Source organism: Numida meleagris, chromosome 2 (genome assembly GCF_002078875.1).
Source record: "Numida meleagris isolate 19003 breed g44 Domestic line chromosome 2, NumMel1.0, whole genome shotgun sequence".
In the NCBI taxonomy this organism is placed as follows: domain Eukaryota; kingdom Metazoa; phylum Chordata; class Aves; order Galliformes; family Numididae; genus Numida; species Numida meleagris.
This window is the reverse complement of record NC_034410.1, coordinates 121,302,204-121,324,913: the sequence shown is the minus strand read 5'-3', so window position 1 is coordinate 121,324,913 and position 22,710 is coordinate 121,302,204. Positions and strand designations below refer to the sequence as shown.

Genomic DNA, 22,710 nt, shown 5'->3' with positions numbered 1-22,710 from the left:
TCTGTAATGGGATACAGTGGGGGCAGCATGATTCATGAAAAATGGGACCACTGAGCACGGCCTGAGGGTCAGGCCAGCGGCTTGGCTCTGTGTGGCCCTGGCCAGGCACTAGATGGCCTGAATTTAGTCCAGGCTGAGGCTGCTGGCCACTGGGTTAACCCCCGCGTAGTCGAGTGTGGATGTTGCCAGCATTAAGCAAGACAGTATCCTAAAGAGCATTTTTGGCTTTTTGATAACAAAAGCACCAGCTCTGCACAGTTCTGGTGGCATGAGGATGTGCTTTTTTCAAGATAGCACACCTACATTTTCTATACCTTGGCACACCAACGATGTTCTGTCAGGAAACATAAACATTTAAGTTTAGCCTTGGAAAATTAGGACAGATTTGGTAGCAGTAGCACCAAGAGTCATGAGTAAGTGATGCAATAGGAACACCATTGTCTTACAGAGGGGTAAGGAAGAGACACCCACAGCTGCTTCTATGCAAGGAATTAGGCTTCCCTCCAGTCCTCCGGGCATGGCCAGACCCCGACTTTCCCCTGCTTCCCTCACCAAAAGATGTGGTCTTCCCTGGATTTGCACCATTGTGATGTGTGGTCTAATATCCTTTGAAAAAAACTCATTTCTTAATTATTTTCATGACTCTATATTGGCTATTTCTACCATGGCAGCATTCTTTTGAGGTATGGTGCAAAGGAGTCATAGTCTAAAAACACAAAAATGCATGAGAAATGCCTAAAATTTTTAGTCTCCTTCAACAACTCAGAGTGCTTTCAACCCTTAAAAGAGCCCTGTAGGGTAACATCAGACAGGACTTTACAAGGCTGCCAGCAAACAGCGTTGCATTTTGCATTTCCATTACATGGCCCACAGCAAGGTTTGTAACTTGGATTTGTCTGTAATTTTGTCAAGGGAGAGAAGGGCTCCAGGGAAAGCCTCCAGACAGCTTTAGATCATTTTTGCAAAGGAAAGCTCAGCCAAGGCCTACAGGATTGTTTCCTAGTTCACTCATTGTACCCTGCTTCTGGCCTCCTAGGTTTCCCCGCTATCAGCATTGCTGACCTATCTTTGATCTCTTAGCTTTTCTTCCAAGTATTCGTTGTATGTGTATTTCTTCAAGTGACATTTTAACTCATTCGAGCATTTCTGATTGATGAGAGGGAGGTGGAAAACAGATGTTTGGCTCAAGGAGTCGCAGGATCAGACATTTAGATACAGAAGAACTAGCTGTAGGCCAGTCTGAAATCTCATTTCTATAACACTACACCAGGTTGGACCAATTGTGAAAAGACTGAATTCAAATAAATGATTGTACAAAACAACACCATGAGTATAATTACATTATAACCTAGTTGTGGTCAGGGCTGTGGCAAACACAGTATTCACGCTCATGATCTGTAGATTTCCAAGCATAAAAGGATCCGATCATTCCACTAGTATGCTTAGACTAACAATAAGATTAAGCAACCTTGTTCCCAAAGGTTATGCTTTGAAATCTGTAAGCGTCCCAAAAGAAGTGACCCATATTGCCACGGGGCTGGCGGTGTCATAAACTGGATTTCTTAGGTAGTCAGTATTTTAAGGGAATTAAGAGCTTCTTTTTCAGTGGCTTAACAAAGAGTTAAGCACCAGTTTGAAAATAATGATGTGACTAGCGCAACGCCACAAAAGAAAATGGTGTGAAGTTAGGAACAGAATAGAGATTGCCCAGAGCTCCTATCCCTGATGTGGATCAGCCATAGGGCAGACCTAGCATTAAAACACACCTTTCGAAATACACCTTCCACCACTCTCCATGTGGCAAATATATGACCTGCCCCTGGCCTGAAGTCACTTTCTTCTACATATTCAGTTTCCCAGGCCTTCTGTGAAACGTGCTCCCGAAGTTGACCACAGGACCAGTTTGTTTTAGTCTGAGCATATACCTTACAAAAATGGTGGCTGTTTCCATAGTTAAATCAGCATTCACTCGTGTGCTGGCTTCCGTAACATGAAAGTCACAAAAATCTTAACTTTCTGCTGAAAGACAACAAAATTATGAGCAGAACAAACATTAGCACATCTATTTCATAGATAAGGAGAAGCATGGGAGAGACTAATAGCAGTGTTCTGAAGATGCATTTTGGCACCTAAAATGAAACGTGTGCTGACTGCCAGTGTCTACACCCAATAAGAACTCCAAAAAATCATGTGCCTACCTGTCTCTTTCATTTACAAGTCATCTAAATACCACCGGTGTGCAGGAATGCCGTGTGCAGTGATGCCCATGCAGCAGTCAGCTGATGGAGATGTAAGAGTCCAGACTGAATGGGGACAAGATGTCACACAAGTGTTCCATCACAGCTACAAAAGGGCAGAGGCTCTGCTGAAGTCTTGGGTTGTACGGCTGCACAAGGCATTCCTAGCACACACCAGGATTATAGAATCATAGAATGGTTTGGGTTGGAAGGGACCTTTAAGATCATCTAGTTCCAACCCCCTGCTATAGGCAGGAACACCTCCCACTAGACCAGGTTGCTCACAGCCCCATCCAGCCTGGCCTTGAATGCTTCCAGGGAGCTGGCATCCACAACCTCTCTGGGCAACCTGTTCCAGTGTCTCACCACCCTCACAGTAAAGAATTTCCTCCTAATATCTAGTCTAAATCTACCCTCTTCCAGTTTAAAGCCATTTACCCTCGTCCTGTCGCTACACGTCCTTACAAAAAGTCCATCCCCAGCTTTCCTGTCAGCCGCCTTCAGATACTGGAAGGCCACTGTAAGGTCCCTCCAGAGCCTTCTCTTCCCCAGGAGAGGTGCTCCAGCCCTCTGATCATCTTTGTGGCCCTCCTCTGGACCTGCTCCAACAGCTCCATGTCCTTCTTGTGTTGGGGGCCGAGAATTGGATGCAGTACTCAGGTGGAGTCCACCTGGAGAAGTGTTAGCTGTGTCTGTATGAGCAACTAGAGAGGGACAGGACTTCAGTATGGTCAGCTATTGCTGGGAATCTCTCCCAAATGTTTTTGATAAATGTCAGCTAGAGCTCTCTGTGAGATGCAGTGAAGTCATGGTACCCAACAGTCCATGTGGAGAAAGGTACACAGGAAAGTTTGTTTGTACATGCCATTGTTCCAGGGACAGTAACTGGTCCTTGCCTTATTTTATTTAACATGGTAACTACAGCTGTAGGTTCACTGCAAAACACAGCAGACATGCTCAACTTTCTCTCTAGAAGAGCAAGCAGGCTTTGAACAAGTCCATTAGGAGACATCTTCTCCACAGGTTTTTAATGTGAACTCTTCACTTCTGTAACTGGATAGTACTTACATTGTAGGTGTGATTCTGTGCCTCTCTGTAAACACAGAAAATAAAAGTGACAGCAACAAGAATATGCAAAAAAAAAATTCCTTTTTAGCTATCTATCCATTTATTTGGTTTGTGGTTTTATACTTCAACTTTTCCCCTACCAAACAGGAAAGGTAACTCTCTGCCTGTAAGAAGCATTAGGTAATGTTTGTATAGTGCCTACCAAAGCAAGAGTGCTAAATGCTAGGAGTGAAGCACATCTCAGTCCTCAAAGATCTACATGTTAAATAGTTGACCCAGTGCCCAGACTGGGATGACTGTGGACTCCAAAAAGACTGAAGATAGCCTTAAGCCATAGGAAAGAAAAGAAGCCTAGTGCAGCTCTCTAAGAAACACTTTTTAAAAAGCAACTAAACAGCAATAAACACTTTTTAGAAAAAGAGGAGCGACCTTTCTTTATGTCAATTCAAAGCAGTTCAGTTAGTCACACTTTCTTCTTGCATGGATTACCATATGCAAAATGAAAGAGAAAATTCTCAACTTTAATTTTTCTTAATCTCAACCAGTTTTAGCAGGAGCTTAGTGCAAGTGACTGCACAGCATTCAGGGAGTTGTTTTGTTATAAGCTACAAACACCCCTTGAACACGTTGCTGTGCTGCAGCACACCCTCAGCACTCAGTACAGAAGCACACTCATGAGGCTTCTGCATTATTGAAGCAATATCACATACAGGCACTGGGTATACTCGAGTGCTATTCCGTTCTGATATACTGGGTGTTCCCGCTGCACGTGGCAGGCAGGGCTAGATTGCTAGATTGCTTCCTGATTGCTGTAACCCAGAGATGGGGGCTCTGGAGGCCATTAATGTACTGCCTTGGTGGGTGAAATCCAGATCAGTGCTAAAAACATCAAATATCCAATAAATAATATTGATAATGATAGCATGCCAGAAAGGAATGATTTGGTAGTGTATCATTCTGTTCACAATCAAACTTTCATATTTTTGTAACCACACAGATCTACTTCTACCTAATGCATGCTTGAGATTTGCTTATAGGAACTAAGAAGCCTGACGTAGGCAGGAGTGATTGGCAAGCACTTTCCGGAATCTCACACAGTGAGAGCTGTTCCTCTGCTGAAACACCACTACTCATCGGAATCAGGAAACTGAACCAGAAACTGCTTTGAAGTAGCTGGCCAGGTTGCCCAGAGAAGTTGTCCAGAGGCACTCAAGGCCAGGCTGGATGGGGCCCTGGGCAGCCTGATGCAGTGCGTGGGGCTTTAAGGTCCACCCCCCATAGCAGAGGGTTGGAACTGGCTGTTCCTGGCGTCTGGTTCTGCTGCGCTTGTGGCACTATGCAATGGCAACTGTTTATGAAGAACAGGAGAACATTTAAGTGCAGATTCACCTAAATATGATCTTTCTAAATCTTCACATGCCTTTTGCTATGTCCGAAAGCCATCCTGTTCCGTATATTTCTTCTTTTTTTCCTTTGAGGGAAGGCAGTAAGCTGCAGTCAATGGCACAGCGCCTCCTCTTCAAAAGAGCACTCTGTTGGTAGTCATGCTCCTGTCTTCAGCATTTCTCTTCTTCTTCACAACCCCCCCCATCAGTTGCTCACATTCAGCCCATCATCTCACACCAGTGAGTACAGCAGAGTCTACAATAATCTTTTCAAACCCAATACTCCTTTCCTCAATCAATCATCCATCTCTCTCCAGATACTCCTGTCAAAACAGAGTAACTTTAACACTGGCATGGTTTGAGAGCGCTGGTCATCTCCAGCATCCTGGACACACTGCTTCTGTGCAGGTGGAATAGCACTGACACTGTACATTTATCATTCCTACCTATTTGGCTACTGAATGTAGCTGTACCAGCACTCTCCATACAGCCAAACCAAAGCATCTCTGGGCACAGGACAGTGTCTGCAGACTTCAGAAGGCTGCTGCAGTCCAGCTTCTTCTCACCTACATAACATTCAATAGAATTCTCTTCTGCTTTAACACCGATCTCTATGGTTTATGTGTGTATACACATATATATAGAACATAATATAGAGAGATAAATTATATAGAGAGACAGAAAGAACAAGTATAGTTAGCTTAGTACTGTTTGTAAGCATTTTAGGAACTACACAGAAACAGTAATTACATCGACACCATCAGGCTGTGCAAACAGAGGAGAATGTTTCAAGGATTGCTGAGGGTACTTGCTGACAACACCATACGCTGTGTTGCAGCTACTCAAATAATGTTAATTAATAGTTTTGATTTTTGTCATATAGAGCTACTGCCACGTTTTGGCCAGCTGCAACCAATTCAAATAGTCTTGATGGAGCAGGCATTTGGAAAAAGCTTTGCAGTCTCCTTTGTGCCTGTTTTTGTTTTTCTGATGAATTGTTCCTGGACTAGTCTGGAAGTTCTTTGAGTAGTCTCTGCAGTGATTGTTCATGAACTTTGAGATTGAGCACACTGTTGAACAGTGCAGTACTGTGACTCTTACACCATGTCATTTGCTGACATTACACCAGCAAGACATTGCTGATAGAATGAACCATAGAATCATAGAAAGGCCTGGGTTGAAAAGGATCCCAAAGATCATCGAGTTTCAGCCCCCCTGCTGAGTGCAGGGTCACCAACCACTAGACCAGGCTACCCAGAGCCACGTCCAACCTGGCCTTGAATGCCTCCAGGAATGGGGCATCTACAACCTCCTTGGGCAACCTCTTCCAGTGCCTCACCACCCTCTGAGTGAGGGTGTTCTTAGTTATAACCGTATTTGCAATGAAATAAGTAACAGAAGTACTGTTTAAATGGTCTTCATCAATTTCTGGATTGCTGATGCCACCTACAGACCTGGGGACACAGCATTCTTTTGCCTACCGGTAGCTTGGTGCCTGTTTTCTGCATTACCAGGAGAATTTTAAAACAATTAGGAAATGTAATATCGAATGCTGAGAACATGAGTGATTTCCAGGTGAACTGCTTATTCACAAAATCACAAATTACATGAGATGGAGTTTAAATTGTGCAAAAGGAAAACAGAAGTCAGAAAACAGACTCTAAAAAACTGCATCATTCACCAAGGATTCTGGGGTGCCTTGTTTTCCTCAAAATGACCACAGAGAGCATCACAACATCACAAGTGTGACTGGCACAGGCTGTGAACACAGCAGAGTGCACTGCTTCCCCCCTGTGCCAAAACCAGCAGAGCTGACCCCAGGGATCTGCTGCAATTTATTTAATTCCGAGAATAAGTCACCCATAAGTATGGGTGACCAGTCATCCAGCTGTACACAGCTCTTGACAGATACTGTTTTTCAATGAACGCCCTGCATGCTTTTTTGGTCATTAAGCATTTCATTCTTCTTTGTATGAAAGCTCCAAGTGTGTCAGAGGGTGACCTCTGATCAAAGAAACCTGCAGCTGGGGTGGACAAGACATAGTTTAGCCTCAGTTGCTCCAGAGTGAAGTTAGCATAGCACAGAGCCCACGCTTGAGGCTGAACTCCCTGGGAGCATCCTGCAAGCAGTCCGGTAAAACACGAAGCAGCACGAGCACTGAGTGAGGCCATGACTGAGGACGCAGCCTGGTCAGAGGATGCAGTGCTGGCACTGGTCCATGCTCTGAGCAGCACTCACAGTGGAGAGATAACTGAGCAACCTGTTTCCAAGGGATTTCAGTCAATTGGGCATTTCTTGCCTTTTTCAAGTGCCACCAGCTTTCAGCCCAGACATAGGACATTAGAATTACTGTGTATTATGTCTTCTTCTAAAACTTACTTGCATAACCCTATATAGTCAAAAAGCGCTATCAGAAACTCTAAATACAATTGATCAAATTCCTTGCTGCTGCCAAAGATGTTTTACTTGGAACATATGAAAGATCATAGAATCACAGAACAGCTTGGGTAGGAAGGAACATAAAAGATCACCTAGTTCCAGCCTCCCTGCCATGGGCAGGGTTGCCAACCACTAGATCAGGCACTCAGTCAGGTTGCTCAGGCCTCCATCCAACCTGGTCTTCAACACCTCCAGAGATGGGGAATCCACTACCTCTCTGGGCAACCTGTTCCAGCAGCTCACCACCCAATACCTAATACTGGACTGCCCATCAATGGGTTTCAAAGGAAGAGTGACAATATTTTCCAAAGCTAGAGCTCCAGTAATAAAACAGCAGGCTGCTCTGTAAAACTTTCATCTCTTTGACAGAAAATATGAGACACAGTCATGAAATCATTTTTTTATTTTGATAAAATCCTCAAATATCAAAGCATTGGATCAACTCCACTGTTTTCCATACATAAAAACATGTAAAAGTTTTGTTTCTGATATGAAGCCTTACTGCTTTCTCATCTCAGCAAGAAAGTTTTATAGTTTTCATATATTTGTTAACATTTTGTTCATATTCTGCAGCTACTTACATAACCAGAAAACACATCAGATCCAACACTAAATCTAACAAAGGGTGTGAAAACACATGACACACTCATGCTCTCTCCACGCACACCTTGCAGACATCCTTACTCAGAAAGAAGCAGACTGATGTCTTTTCAGCTGCATTCTTCTTCCTATGCCAGAAAACAAAAAGTGCCGGCAGGTTTTTCCCTCTTTGGTTAATATTTGTACCTGCTGCTGCCAAATGCCTTATATTTATCCCATGACCTATTTGTGTTCATTCCTTCAGAAAACATTCAGAAGGCATTGAGAGGCCTTGCAGCAGTAGCACCTATATTCTGGGGAGGAGAAGATTAAAAAAAAAAACAAACAATGAAATACACCTGTCTTAAACGAAGCTAAAATATCTATGACTCTATGTCTATTTTATTCAGTTAAAGAAGGCATATAAAGCCAATCCTGTTTGTGATTCCCCTCACATTTGCCCATCTAAGATAAAAAGACCTGTTGAGGTCAGAGGCACAGTATATAAAACCTACGAAAAAACAAACTGATGGAGACTAGTTGTGAAAGATGAGGTCGGAGGTACTACAGAGGCAGTTGCTGCCCATTAAATCCGTAGCTGCTTCTCTCCAGTACTGCTGGTTTTCACTATCTAGTTCTCACAGTTTTATGGTAATCTACCTATACAAGCTACATGCTATGGCAAATCATTATTATTCAAAATAACAAAAATAAAATTGGCTTAAAACAAACAATGAGATTGAAATTAAAAAAAAAAGCTCCTGAGAGAAACACAGGCTCAAGTCAGTTCACTAAAAACAGACATTTCAAGACATTGCTACCATGAGCTGATTTTTTATTGGATATTGATTTGATTCTGATTTCTTTGGCTTACTCTAAGGGCTATCTTTGGTCCTGGAATACAAGTGCAATGACTCACGTTCATCTACAACAGGAGAGCTTCAGCATGCACCCAGGAGATGTTCCATTCCTGAGCAATGCTGTGTGTCTTGTATGAACCAGTCGAAAGCCTCTTGAGTACTATTTTATATGGTAAGATTCTGCTGCTACATGGACAAGGTGTTAGAGTCCTTATTGTTCACCAGATGCAACAGACTGGATTTAGGTTTGAACTCACAGATCCCTTTGTGACCGCGCAGTTTTCAAGATTCAGGACAATTTCATCACTCTACATGGCAGAACTCAAGAATATCTAATCCACCTGATGCGATCCCAATGTATACAAAATCTTTACTAAGTTAAATGTTACGTTAAAGACCAGAAGAATAATTCCAGAACAACCTGTACTGCCATTAATGCCAGGGATCCTGTTCAGTTAGTTGGTGGCAATTTCTGGACAACTCTATGCCAAATCCTTCTGGCAACGCTCTGTGTGTGTGATACCAGCACCTCAGTGATCCCACACCAGCACACGCAAACACATTCAGACCTGTTAACATCAGTGATGAAACTGCCAAAACTCAGGACGTGCCTGTCTGTGAGAAATGACTGCATAGCGACCAGTAATTAAACAACATCTACCTGTTATAACAACTCACCAAAAAAATAAAAATAAAATCACAAAGTATATTAACTATGGCAATTCAGCCTTTGGTTTCAGAGGTGGCCTGTTCTTGCTCTACGCCTTTAATTCCTTCTGACTTCTCGGCCCTTCAGGGGCTGGGGAGGGCGGTAGTTGCGCAGCAGGCAGCAGGCCGCCTCGTCCTCAGCTGTGCTCAGGAGGCTGCGGAACTGGGCGAGCTGCAATTGAGAGACACAGAAGGTTCAGCAGCAAGCCCTCACAATCACACTAATGAAAAACCATGTTGTAAATACTGACTAATTCAGATCTGAAGTTTAATACTTGGCCTAATTTCTAATATTTCCAATATTTACTGTCTCAATATACCAACTTACTTCCTTTCTAGGTTACCAAGGGTAGGATTGCACAAAAGTCATCTCATTTTAATGGTGTATAGTAGTGCAGTGGTAGAGCACTTGGTACCTTAATTGCATTAAGAGCAAAAAATGCCAATACTATCTTTTTCCACTCTGCACCATAGCTAATATTTACAATGATTACAATATATTTACAAGTGGGCAGTAGACTGTAGAGTCCCCAAACCAATCACACTTGAGAAGTAAAATTAAATGGACAAACAGTATCAGTCATGGTATGAACCACATTTTAAACTATGTGCTTTCTTATATTTATCTGAATACAGCACATTTGTACTTTAGTATATAAGATTAGAGTCTGCAAAATTAGTGAAGAATCACTGTACTTTGCATTCTTTCCAACACTGTGTCCTCCTAACCTGTTACACATGGGTGTTTGCATACAACACCTCAAATTTTAGTATATATTCATTATAAATTAGCCCAGGTAAGCACCTTCTGACCTGAACAGTGGATTGTCTTTGGGAAATTTATATCTTAATGCAAATTTTCAGTCCTAGATTGTGCTACAATGAGTACTACCAGACTACACTGGAGGGAGTGAGAAGATAGAGATGATGAGAAAAATGGAAGCATGGAGAGAATACGCTATTCCAAAATCACTTAAAACCAGAATTTGAGGTCACCTAACTTAAGAAATGCCCCATTCTGTGAACTATTTTAAGGCCTTGTGCAAAGATTGGAGCCATCATTTCTGCTGAGCATGTGGCGCAGCGTATTGAATCTTACTGAAGTATTTGAAGTATACCAGCCATGAATTAGACAAATGCTGTGGTGCAAAAATCTTGAGATTTACAGCAAGATGACTGTATTGGTAACATATCACAAGTGACATATTTACAAACTTCCAGTACTGAAAGCTATAATTTCATACACTTCAGCGTCTCCACTGCAAAAAAACACTATGTACCCAAATGATCAGCCCACTGGGTGTCACTGTTGCAACACGAATATATAGTGTGAAGCTTAATTTAACGTCATGGAAGCAGACTTTTTTTTTTTTTTTTTTTTAATTTCATAAGGTATGCAGTGTCAAAGTCTGCAAAAAATTTATCCTTTTTGGTGGCATTTAAGTCTTACAAAAGCCTTATTTCTACAGCAGTGAAAAATCAAGATGTACCTGTTCAGAGCAAACGCTTATGGGCTCTCTCAGGACAATCCAGATGACACTTTCAAGAAGTGGTGGAACAGTGAGAGAGCCAAAGTAAGTCCAGTAGTCCAGGGATTTGGGAAGCAGGCAGCTAGGATCAAAGTTGGTGAATAATGCTCTCTTACCCTGAAAATTAAACATTGTGATCATAAGAAGTAATAAGAAATTGCTTCTTATACAAGTTCACTGGTGCCTTATATCTATTAAATTTATTTATTTACTTATTTATGTTAAGCATTAATTAAAAGCAAGAGACAGGATAAATCATGTCAAAGGAGGCAGAGCGTGTTCCATTATGGCATGGGCTGGCAGCATCCTGGACGAGCACAGCAGGGACCATGAAGGTGAGAGGAGTAGCAGCCAGGTTACCAGAAACAAAACAACGAAAGCAGCCACCAATATCAGGAGCGTTTTAGAAGTGTTTGTCCACCTTGATTCTGATGGTGTCCAGGCGGTCAGTGATCTTCTTCAGCTGAGGGTTGCATTCACCAATCTGTTAAACAAGAGACAGAAAAATGTAATACTTGAGATGTGGAGAAAATACATCAAAAAAGATAAAAATCAGAAAGCAAACACATACTAAAACTGCTTCATGCAGCTTTAGTTAAGTGACTGTAAGTGACATAAGTATGCTAAGAAAGCCAGTGAAACTTCCCAAGACATTATAACGTAAAATGGAAAGTCAGAGCTCCCATAGCACAAGCATCTCTTTAGCAGTAATTACACATCACTGTTAATACCTTTGGCTCATAATTCAGATTTATGGCAGGGGCTGAAGCATTCTTTTCTTACCTTCAGAAACACAGCCATGACTGCCAATCCATCTGATTGACGAGCTGCCTCAACAAAACTGGAATATTTTTCAGCATTCCAATGAACCACATGAAGCTGAAAAGCAAGAGGCACAGACAGCATCAACTCTCGCTGAACTGGAAGAGTCATAAATTAATACTAGAACTTCACTGGTATCAATATTCTGCTTCACTTATTTGTACTCAGAGCCATTTAGTTTTCTTACCATGATATTTATTGAAACCGGCAAACATACGGTTCACACAAATGGCAGCAAGCATTGCCAGTGGCTGGCATTATCTAGCAGCAGTCAGCATGGCACAGTGCCTGGCAAACCGCTGTCAAGTCCCCAGATTTTAAGCAAATAGGCTAAGACAAGATATCCCCTGGTTATATAACTAAAGCTAAGGCTTTTGGTACGGCTGATTTTAACGAGTGATTGAAAATCATGGGGATGTCATTAGTACTTTGTTCCTCTTTTTTCCTAATCAAGCTTTCAGTTAATCAGCCAAAAGCAGAAAATGGGCAGAGGAACACATTAAACTTGCACTGACCTCTTCTCCCGTTAAGTTAAAGCTGAATATCAAAATTTCATCTTTGATGCATTCTAAGTGTCATTTTCTATGATTACTAGTAGTTAGTAACTTAAAAGTGGCTTGATAATCTCAGGTTTGAGCATTTGAATTTCCAACAGGTACTATGCTGCAACTGTCCTATGGTAGTTGCTTAAGAAGTTGAAGGCACCTACAAGGGTGAGGATCCCTTGCTATCTGACTTTTGGAGACAGGAGAAACCCATGGTTTCTACCCCTATACTGCTTCAGTCCCTCCTGCTAAGCCAGAATTCCTAAATTCTGCCCAGGCTCAGCACTGGAAGCTCCTGGTTCCCCAGAAGCAGCCGCCTTGAGCAACAGTCTGACTGCCAAACTGCAGAGAGAACAGACACACACACAGCACTCAGGACCAAGTACCTCACAAATGTTAATTCTTCCCACAAATCCTCAGTGGATTAGTACATCTTATCTCCCACAATTTTTAGATAAGAGAGGCTCAGAAGAAGGGCAGGGGATTGGCTTTCCTAAAATTGATGAGCATCTTTTCTGACTCTGAGGAGTGCTGAAAAACAGCTCCATCAAATGACTTAAACTGGGATGAACCCCCTTAAAAGGGACCTTCCCTTTGAAATCCAACATGTTAAGATCTCCAGTACAAGAACAATTTGGGGAAGCTGGAACTCACTTTAAAGGGTTTATATGAGAAGCAGTATAGCAACAATTTCCACACAGCTGAAATACAGATCTAGGAAAGTGAAGATTTTGACTCCACACCTCAGTCATTGCCTAACCTCTATGAGCTTCAGTTTTCCATATCTGTAATACAGAGCTGTTACTTGGTGTTACAGGGTGTAATTAACATTTGCTGAGCACTTGGGTTCTAAATGGCTGAAACATAACTCATAACTTTCAGCAAGCAAAGAATCCTACTGAAATCAATAATAATGCACATGCTCACAATGAAAGACATGCTGGCTCACAGTTTCAGAATCCTTGAAGGAAAGTTGCTTACAAGTGTTATTAATTAAACCAAGAGGAGAACAGAGTCCATCAAACCACTCTGAGGCGCACTAGTATCCTGGAGCTCATGATACCTGCACCACTCACGATTAGAGGTTCAAAGAAGCTACATCGAACAATTTTTAAACAATTACATTTTTACATACACAAAAAGGAAACAGAAACTCTCAGTCGGAATTGACTTTTATTGTGGATTTTAAAAAAGAAAAAAAAAAAAAACAACAGAGAATGAAAAGCAAAATTCCCATAACTAAATAAGACTCCATCAGAATTTTGCTAGAAGAACCCCAAACCAACCCCCAGAAAATCAAAACTCCCAAATAAACAGAGCTGGGAAACACTTTTGGTACAGCCCCCTTCTCAATGGCTTGTGACTTCTCTTTTAAGGAATATATACCGTCTTACCACCACTGTGTCATTGCAGCTTGTGAGGAGACCTTGATCAGACCATATGTTGCCACAAAGAATGGAGTCGTGGATGTCTTCTGCTTCCCTGTAGGCTTAGGGGGCTGAGCCTTCCAGTCTTTTTTACCTGTACACTACTTCCTTCTTCAACATGGTTGATGCTTTTTCTTGAAATCTTGCACATCTTCCTCACGGACGTGAGCACTGAAAACATCTCCGTTTCTCCTTTTGATGTATTTTCTTTTGTGTGAGCAGTGCTCAGAAGCCTTGATCTGAATTCTGGGTTTCTTATCTCATAGCCAAAATGACATCTAGAGAGCTTCTTGTGGAGGGTTACCCAACCAACAGGCAACGGAAAGCTTTTTAGACTGGCTAGAAATTCATAGATATTTTCTCCTTCCATTTGGTTTCTTAGATGGCATACACACATATATTTTCTCAGCTAGAAATTTGGTTTTGGCACTGAATGGTTTTAAAGCACCTCTATTAATTCTTTATATTCCATCTCACCTGGTTCCTGTGGAAAACATAAGCCTTTAAACACTGCAAATGTCACTTTTCCCCATTAGTGTTAGAAAAATGATTTTTTTTTTTCTGACCACTGTCAGAAAGCATTTCCAGCAAAATCTGATAACACCACCGTGCATACATTTCAACTTTTTTTCTTCTTTAGTATTACAAGTCTTTTATTTTTCCACTAGCATTTATACAGTTTACTTCTTTTTTAACCCCAGAAAACTCTTCACTCTCTGAACTATTGCTGATAAAGATCTGTCTCATCAAAACACTCCACATTACTTCCGTTTGCAAAGAAGAATCAGTCACTGCCAGACTGAACACTGTCTACGGTGGATTACTCCAACACACCAAAGGAGACAGAGCAGGAGAGGGCTCTCCATGCCAGAGCAGCCAGTGCACCTGTCCCCTGTGGCAACGCCAGGCCAGAGCCGCCCGACATAGACCTTAGGGTGCAGTTCTCAAGCAAACAGCTTCTTCTTTTAGAATGGATCAAGCACAAAACACTTCAGGAAGACTGCTTGTCTTTTGATATAATGAAGGGAGAAGGAAAAGTGGGGAGCTGAGGGGCAAAATTATTCTCACAACAGAGTGCTAGTCACAGGATTAGAGGAACACATGACTCTGCGCCAGGCCTTACCTCTGCCGCATACTTCATCCCATCCACGGCGTGCTCAGAGCCGGCCTCGTCGTTGGAGCCCCAGTGGAAGTGGATCTGGCGTAGCCTGTAGGTCCCGCTGAGCGGCCCCCCGGTCAGCACTACAAACCCAAGCACAGGAGGTGGCTTAACTGAAGGAACAGGAGCTCTAGAGGCTGTTGGTGTGAGTTTAAACTCACTGAAACTTTAAGCTTCAGTCTGTGGACATTACCCTATTTCTTCTCAAAAGCTCTTAGATGGGGGTTCTCCTTTCTTTGACGTGTCATAAAGGAATACTTGTTTGTCCAGAATGTGACTATCAAAACTGTGGGTGGGTTAGTGGGTTATTGCCTACTGAAGGGTTACCACCAGATTATCACCAGGTGTGTCTTGCTGAGGGCTGGGCATTCCTCAGAAGATGGAAAAATATTTATGTGTGGCAAGCAGTATCCTGTCTTGAATGCATTTGAAAGAATAACTGAGAAATAAAGCTTAAAATAGATTTTATGAATAAAGGGGAGGATCAGAAAAATAAAATGTGAATAGATTTTTTTCTCCTCTTTGAAGTTTGAAGGAAAGTAGGTGGATCATAAAAAAAAATTCAAGGCTCTTTCCTTCTTTTGCAGCCCGATCCAATTACAGCCGACTGAAGTCTGAGAAACAGGAAGGAGCAGATGCTTACACAAATAGATACACATTGTACAAGTGCAAGATTACTGACATTTAATTTGCCATTTAATTCAGCTGAACACCAATATGGGCGGACTTCCATTGTTTTCCTTCTGTAAAGTGCTTGTGTTTTTCTAAGCAGAGTTGGGTGGGCCCAAGTCTGCACGACACTTGAACACAAATCACATTCAGAAAAACTCCTTACTCATTGCAGAGCAAATCACTCCATTCTCTCTTCTCCATCCATGTCTCTTTGGAGGGTGTGGGGATTGGTCTGAGATGTTTTACTGGCTCATTGTAGAGATTTTAAAGAGAAAAGACAGAACCTTCAAGGAGATGGTATTTAAATTAAGAGAACTGGGGAGGACAACAATCACTTATTTCTCTTTTCCAGTTATAATCTAAAACATAAACCTTGTTAGGAGTAAAATGCCACCAAGTAAATGTAATAAAAATAAGAATCTCTTAACTTGCCTATCTGCTAACACAAGTAGCCTGGAGAGAGAGGAACTGGAACTGTTTATTTGTGGGCAAAAATATTCGATCTCCTTAAAACTTCACCTCAAAAGCTTGCTTTTACAGAGCCTATAAACCCTGTGAACAAAGGGGATGGGGTAGTGGCATTCCTAAAACAAATTCCTTCCTCTGAGGACTGAGAACTTGTTGGCAAAGTAACCTAAAAATGTGTAAAGACCACTGTTATACTGGCTGAGGAAAAACAATTATGCAGAAATGCATCAACACTTGAAGAAATACTTCTGAAAAATGCAGAAAACAGCCTGATGATGTATTTGTGTCACATCATTCAGTGATGGTAAAATTCTTCCATTCAAACAGCCACAAAGCAAGAAGTTAATCAGAAATGATTTAAAGAAAATATCAGTATCACAATGTTTGAAAGAGTTGGAAAAAGAGGTGTTTGAAACATCACTAAAGTAATTTCAGGGAATGAAGACAGTGTGGTACCAAAGAGGATAAACACAACTACATCACCACAAACTTGACTGCCCAACTTCAGTGCTGGTTGAAGATCAGAAATAGGTTATATGGAATTAAAAGGTCCCAGTGTATTTAGTATCAATTAGTTTGAAGTTTTTCAAGAAAACACCATGCAGTAGGAGTGCTTACTTCACAAGGGTGCCACAGAGGCCACATTTTGGCCCTAGAAAATTCAATACTTTTTTAAATCAGTGATCTGAAAGAAAACAAAAATATTACTGATGGTTTGTCAGTAACAAATACTAGGGAAAATAGTGAAAAACTCAGTTTATAGATGCAGAAAGATTTGAATTTTTTTTTGCTAAGTAATGTATGAAAATGGCTGAAAGCTGTGCATGTAGGGCTGAAGAATGTAGTTCGCATGCAGAAGACACGGATTCCTCAAAGTAACTGAGGATTACACTTGTAAATTATCTAATCAACAGCTGTCAGTGCTTTGTTGTGACTTGTGCTATATCCTTGGATTTATGGCCTGAGGAAAGCAGTAGGAAGGGAATCATATTACCACTGCCTTCCTACCAGTGTAAGCCTCCAGAAATACAGTGTTGAGGTCTTAATCACTTCATGGGTGGAGTCAGAAAGTGGAAGAGGCTCTTGGTGTACTTTTTTTTAATTTATTTTTTAAAGAAAAGAAATTTAAAAACTGAGTTGATCTGACTCACACCAGAAATAATTTGTGATCTTGACTTTTTAATTGTGAGAGTAATCAACAACTAGAACAACCAAAGGCGGTGGAAGATTCATCATCGCTGGAAATTTTGAAAGCAGATTGAATGTTTTTTGTAAGAGATGTGCCTTAGTTCACCCACACCTACTAGACCTGAAGCAGACATTAATCCTGGGAAGTCCTGTGGTCTCTGACACACGTAAGGCCAGACCAGATCTCTGCCAGCCAGCTGGTGGCTTTCAGGCAATATCCAAAGTTGCACAGACCAACAGAAGACTTCAGTCAGACCAAGATCGTTCATGAAAGCCAAGCAGGATGCTGTCTCCACCTCTGTCTGTCCCTGTTGCCACTATAAGCCAACAAGTCCTCGTACTGAGGGACAGGTTGATCACTAACTAGTCCCCCTCTGGCTTTGCTAAACTTCAGCTTAGCCTCCTCAGCTAAGCCTCAAGCATCAACATGAGGATTTTAGTGCTTCAAGAAACTGCACTCCTACAGTTTCAGAGGAGGGTGGCAACTTGCCTGCCATCCAAGAGAAATTTCCAAAGATGCAGGCACTAATGTTACACAGACTGCACTAAATCAGAGAACTTCTAAATAAGAATTAGTGCCTGCAAAAAGGGAAGCTACACACTTCTATAAAAGACTGGGACAATAACACTTTTCAGAGAAGAAAAGAGATTGCTTGGGATGTTTTTCATTTGTTCTGTATTGGTTCTTTCCTGACATAAGAAGTCCAGGCATGGGTTATAAAAAGGAAAAAGGATATATAGCCAAACCTGCAACTCAAGTCAGGTAAGAGATTTGAGCAATTTGGTTGGAAAGAACCTATAACAAGACACAAAGGATTAATCCACAGTGAAAAAGCAGGATTTGCAAAATTGTGCTCAACACTGTTCAAACTGGGGTGCTGGCACTATCAAGTTAATTGGGGCAGATCAACCCTTATGTGCAAAGAGGGAATCCTAGTGCTTCCCAAGAAACGCAGCCTCAAACTCCTCTGGAAATCTGATTTCACAATGCAACAGGCTGAAAGACAGGAGAACGGGAATCTCACCCACAGGAGCAGAACCTTACTGGTTCAAGGAGGTCACAGCTGGCAGAGAGATATGCTCAGGCTGCGCTCCATTCAGGAAATGGAGGAAGAAAACACAGTGCAATAGGAAAGGAACAAACCTGATTTGTTCACGGTGTCATCAAACTCAACACTAGTGGAGTGCCCGTTGTTCAGGATGATTTTAGCAGAAGCTGGATCGTAATTGGGATTTAGAGGACGGAGAGAGGGGTCATACTTGGTTTCCTCAGTTTTGATGTCAATAGGTGACTGGCGATCTCCATTAGCGACAGGAAAAACCTCCTTCCAGTGGGCAGGCCCTGCGAAGCAGTGGAGGAGAAGCTTCATAAGACAAAAGACTCTGCTTGAATTTTTCTTGCTTGCATTAAGTTAACTTCACCTAACTTGTTTAATGTATCTATATATACTTGGCCTTAAAACCAGGCCACACGCAATAGGCAAGTATTTCATTATGCACAGCTAAAACTCAGCTATGTGCAAGATATACCCACGAAATGCTCATGCAAATCCAGCATCCAACAGGCACTCTGCCCTACTAAAGAAGTTTCATAGAATCATAGAATCCTTAGAGTTGGAAGGGACCATTAAAGGCCTTTTAGGCCAACTCCCCTGCAATGATCAGGGACATCTCCAGCTCTATCAGGTTGCTCTGAGCAAGATCCAGCCTGACCTTGAATGTCTCCAGGGATAGGGCTTCCACCACCTCTCTGGGCAACCTGTTCCAGTGCTTCACTACCCTTATTGTAAAAAACTTCTCCTTATATCTAATCTAAAACTTCCCTCTTTGCGTTTGAAACCATTTCCCTTGTCCTGTCACAGTAAGTAGACTCTGCTAACAAGTCTGTCCCCTTTTTTCTTATAGCCCCATTTTAGATACTGAAAGGCCATGTGCAGAGCTAATGATTTATCAATATTATGAAGAGCACACTTGTTTTTTCCCCCAGGCTTAACATGGGTAAGAAGCATAATAATTTACTTAACTAAGAGAGACCAGATATTAGAAAAACTTAAATATGTGCATCAGAAACACAGCTTATAAAATCTGCATAACCAGAAATCATTACTCCCTATATGGAAGGCAACTGATTTCAGCCTAAAAACCAACCTGCTGTTTTAGATCTCTCTGTACATCTCAGCAATTTAATAAACAGAATGGCAAAAAAAAAAAAAAAAAAAGGCTTAGAATATAGTACACTATGATTAATAGCCTCACATCAAAAGGAGTCAGATAGTTTTTTGTCCTGGCCTTCAACGGCAGCAAACACAGCTCAGAAATCTGCAGGTGCTGGGATAGCCCCGGCACACAGCAGTGAATCAGAGGGGCCACGGGGAGCTGCCAGCAGAGTCACCTGGGCTCACTGCCCCAAGCAGCACTCGGAGATGTGAGAGCTGAGGGGTCTCTTGCACAGAGCAGCCACAGCTCAGGCTTCAGGAAGAACAAAGGCCTTTGGTTTTGAATTTGTTACAAAGTAATTTTACTAATGGCTTAAGTAACCCATTAGGCAAACCACTCCTGGTTTGAAATACAAAGCTGTTGAAACTTAATTCTTCTCATTTCACAAATGGTGGTCAAAGCCATTCAATATGTTGATTTACTACAGTTTAGCATACGATATAATTTTAGTTGGGCTTGGATACTAGTACCTTGCAGTTAGAGATGCACTGCACGGTTTTAGTCACTGAAGAAGCACGACTCCATCAGTCATACCTAATGCTCCATTTTAGGATGCCCAGAAAAAGCATATTGATACTTAACTTTCTGAAGCTGAGAAAAGGCAAAATATAATTATATGCTTAATCATTTGGACTTGTTGCTCCATCTAAGCAATAACTATAGTTACTGTATAGTAAATAATGAGTGATTTGCATTCATAAATTATTTATATGGGACAAAAAGACCTAATTGTGTGACTCTGACATTAGCCAGTTACTCAACAATAAACTTCAGTCTTTGCACCTGCTTTAGCATCTTTAGCTCAGCTGACCAAAGCCATGTTTTCACTTTGGTGAAAGTGAAGCACTGTCCTTTTACTACAGATATCAAAACTATGTAATTAATCTTAATATCCCTTTTTATTTACAGAACACCTCAGTGTAAGAGTTGGAACAGACCCAGTGACACGTCTGCAGCAAAACACAGTATATATAGTACTTTCCACGTAATTTATTAAGCAAGAAGTAGACTTAAAGCAGTGGATTCTCACTTGGTGTCCTAACTAAAGTGGGGGTTGCCTAGAGAGGTTGTGGGTGCCCCATCCCTGGAGGCATTCAAGGCAAGGCTGGATGTGGCTCTGGGCAGCCTGGTCTAGTGGTTGGCTACCATGCACACAGCAGTGGGGTTGAAACTCAGTGATCTTTGGGGTCCTTTTCAACCCAGGCCAGTCTATGATTCTATGATTCTGCCTTGTGCTGCAGCCAGTGCCCAAGATCTCAGTTACGCCTCTGTGTGTAAGCACCGCCAGAACTGTGAGGTAAGGAGAATGGCAAGGAAACAAAGGCCGAGGTTTGCATGGAAATAAAACAGTGCCTCTTAGCATTTCAGAAATATGTGCATCAAAGCAGCGAGGAAGATTTCATTCTCTGCATACCAGTCAGCCTTATACATAGATACACCATAAACGCAGACAGGGATCTGTAATAGTTGATGGTTTATGCACAAAGTGATTTAAGCAGCACTTATTGCTAAGGGGCAAACGAGTTTTTCCCCAGTTAAAAAATGAAACAGTGCTTTTATCCCTGCGAGTAACAAATGCTGAGGTCAGAGTGAATGCAGATGGCTCCCCCACTCTTCAGGAAGTCAACTTTAATATACAACTGCATCAAATTTAATTAACTTCACTCTGCTGCTACCTCCCTAGTAAGCGAAAGCTGACCTGAGTTTCAGAGAAGCTACTCAGGGCCGTGTGGGCAACAATATGGTGTAAGAGGCACAGCAATCTCATGCTTCCGCTGTTCGGCTGAACAACAGGCAAAACCAGTGCAATGAATACACGGAAAGAGTTAAGAAATAGAGCTGATGCTAGGAAAGGGCAGTCAGGTGTTGGACACCCAACCTCTCTCCTTTATTCTAGCGAGGGAGCGGGGTGCTGGGGAGCAGCCCACCTTGCAGTGGCCGGGGGCTGCGGGAAAGGGGGAAAGACAGCCAAACTCCACCCAAACATGTTATCAGCCAGTAAACAGAGCTTGGGGGGAGAGAGGGGCCTCAGAAGGGTCCAGGGCCACCCCGATAGAAACTCTGGTGCCCTCCCCTTCCTAGAAGCCAGAAGGAGGGCCAGGATAAGAGAGGGAAAGGGGCTCCTTATCTGCACCCTGCAGGTGAAGTCCGCAGCACTCTTGGAAAACAGAGGGAGAAACAGATGAAAAAAAAAAAAAAAAAAGAGCCATCAGCGTCTCTTGGCAATGGGGAGAGTGCACTGCACAGCAGCAGATAGCACCCAGTCGCTGTGGCATTGCAGCTGTCCACTGCCACCCAGTTCTTTGGGAACAGCACACCCATCCCAGAGGAGAGGGAACAGAAACAACAGGAAGGGAAACTAATAGGACTCCAGGCTCTGAGCAATACCACACTGCTGTGGGCGCTGGTATGCAGAATCAGAATTACGGAATACCCCGAGTAGGAAGGGACCCACAAGGATCATTGAGTACAGCTCCCGGCTGCACACAGGACCACCCAAAAATGCCTGAGAGCGCTGTCCAAACGCTCCCTGAACTCCAGCAGCTCGGAGTCGTGCCCACTGCCCTGGGCAGCCTGTTCCATGCCCACCGTCCTCTGGTGCAGAACCTGTCCCTAACCCCCACCTGCCCCTCCCCTGACGCAGCTCCATGCCATAAATTCATGTCAATGTAGACATACTTTTCCTCTTTTTGCTGTCGCAGTGCCTTATTGCTCTGCGCACAAACACAACACAAGCCGTCCCGTTTGTGTGATCCCCGCTGGCTCCAGGAGCTCTCCCATTCCCTCCTGCGCGTAGGAGCGCAACACAGGAGCAGCGTCCACACGAGTCATGGGTCAGAGCTGCTGGGTCATTCAACGTGCTGCTGGGCGCACCTCGGAGATCCCGAGAGCGCCGAGAAGAAGGGAAGCACGAAACAACCCCAAGGCGTCTGCCCTTAGGTGTGAAAGGACGGACCCAGATCCCGGCACCGCGCAGCAGAACGGGACACGGACAGAGGCAGCGCCGGCACCGCCCGCAGCGAAGCCCGGCACAGAGACGCGCCCGGTGCGCCCCGCGGGGTCGGGGGCAGAGCCGAAGGCGCAGCTCCGCGCCGCACCGCCCCATCCCGCGGGCAGCCCCGGGCAGCTCCGGGAGCCTCCGCCCCCGGCCCCGACGCCCGTACCGTTGTGCTCGTCGTATCCCCAGTGCAGCATGGCTCCGGCCTCGGGACGCGACGCGATGCGACGGGACGAGACGCGAGAAGCGGCCCCGCCGGCCCCTCCGCCCTCTTTGAAGGCGCCGTGCGGCGACGCCCCGCCGCGATAAGCGCCCGCCCGGCCCGGCCCGCGAGGAAGACGCTGGGCGGGACGCGGGGGAGCGGGGTCGGGGCCGCGGCAGCGGCGGGGGAGGCAGAGTTGCCAGCCC

At 43.3% G+C, this 22,710-nt stretch overlaps 1 protein-coding gene across 1 annotated transcript; it reads right to left on the bottom strand.

Annotated features, from left to right (window-relative positions):
* Positions 7,516-22,621, bottom strand: LOC110393621 (carbonic anhydrase 13-like). The gene is made up of 7 exons (XM_021386659.1): positions 22,469-22,621; positions 18,232-18,429; positions 14,724-14,842; positions 11,590-11,685; positions 11,228-11,290; positions 10,768-10,923; positions 7,516-9,449 (listed from the first exon to the last, which is right to left on the bottom strand). Exons 1-7 carry the CDS (start codon positions 22,497-22,499, stop codon positions 9,336-9,338), a joined length of 777 nt encoding a protein of 258 aa, XP_021242334.1. The 5' UTR covers positions 22,500-22,621; the 3' UTR covers positions 7,516-9,335.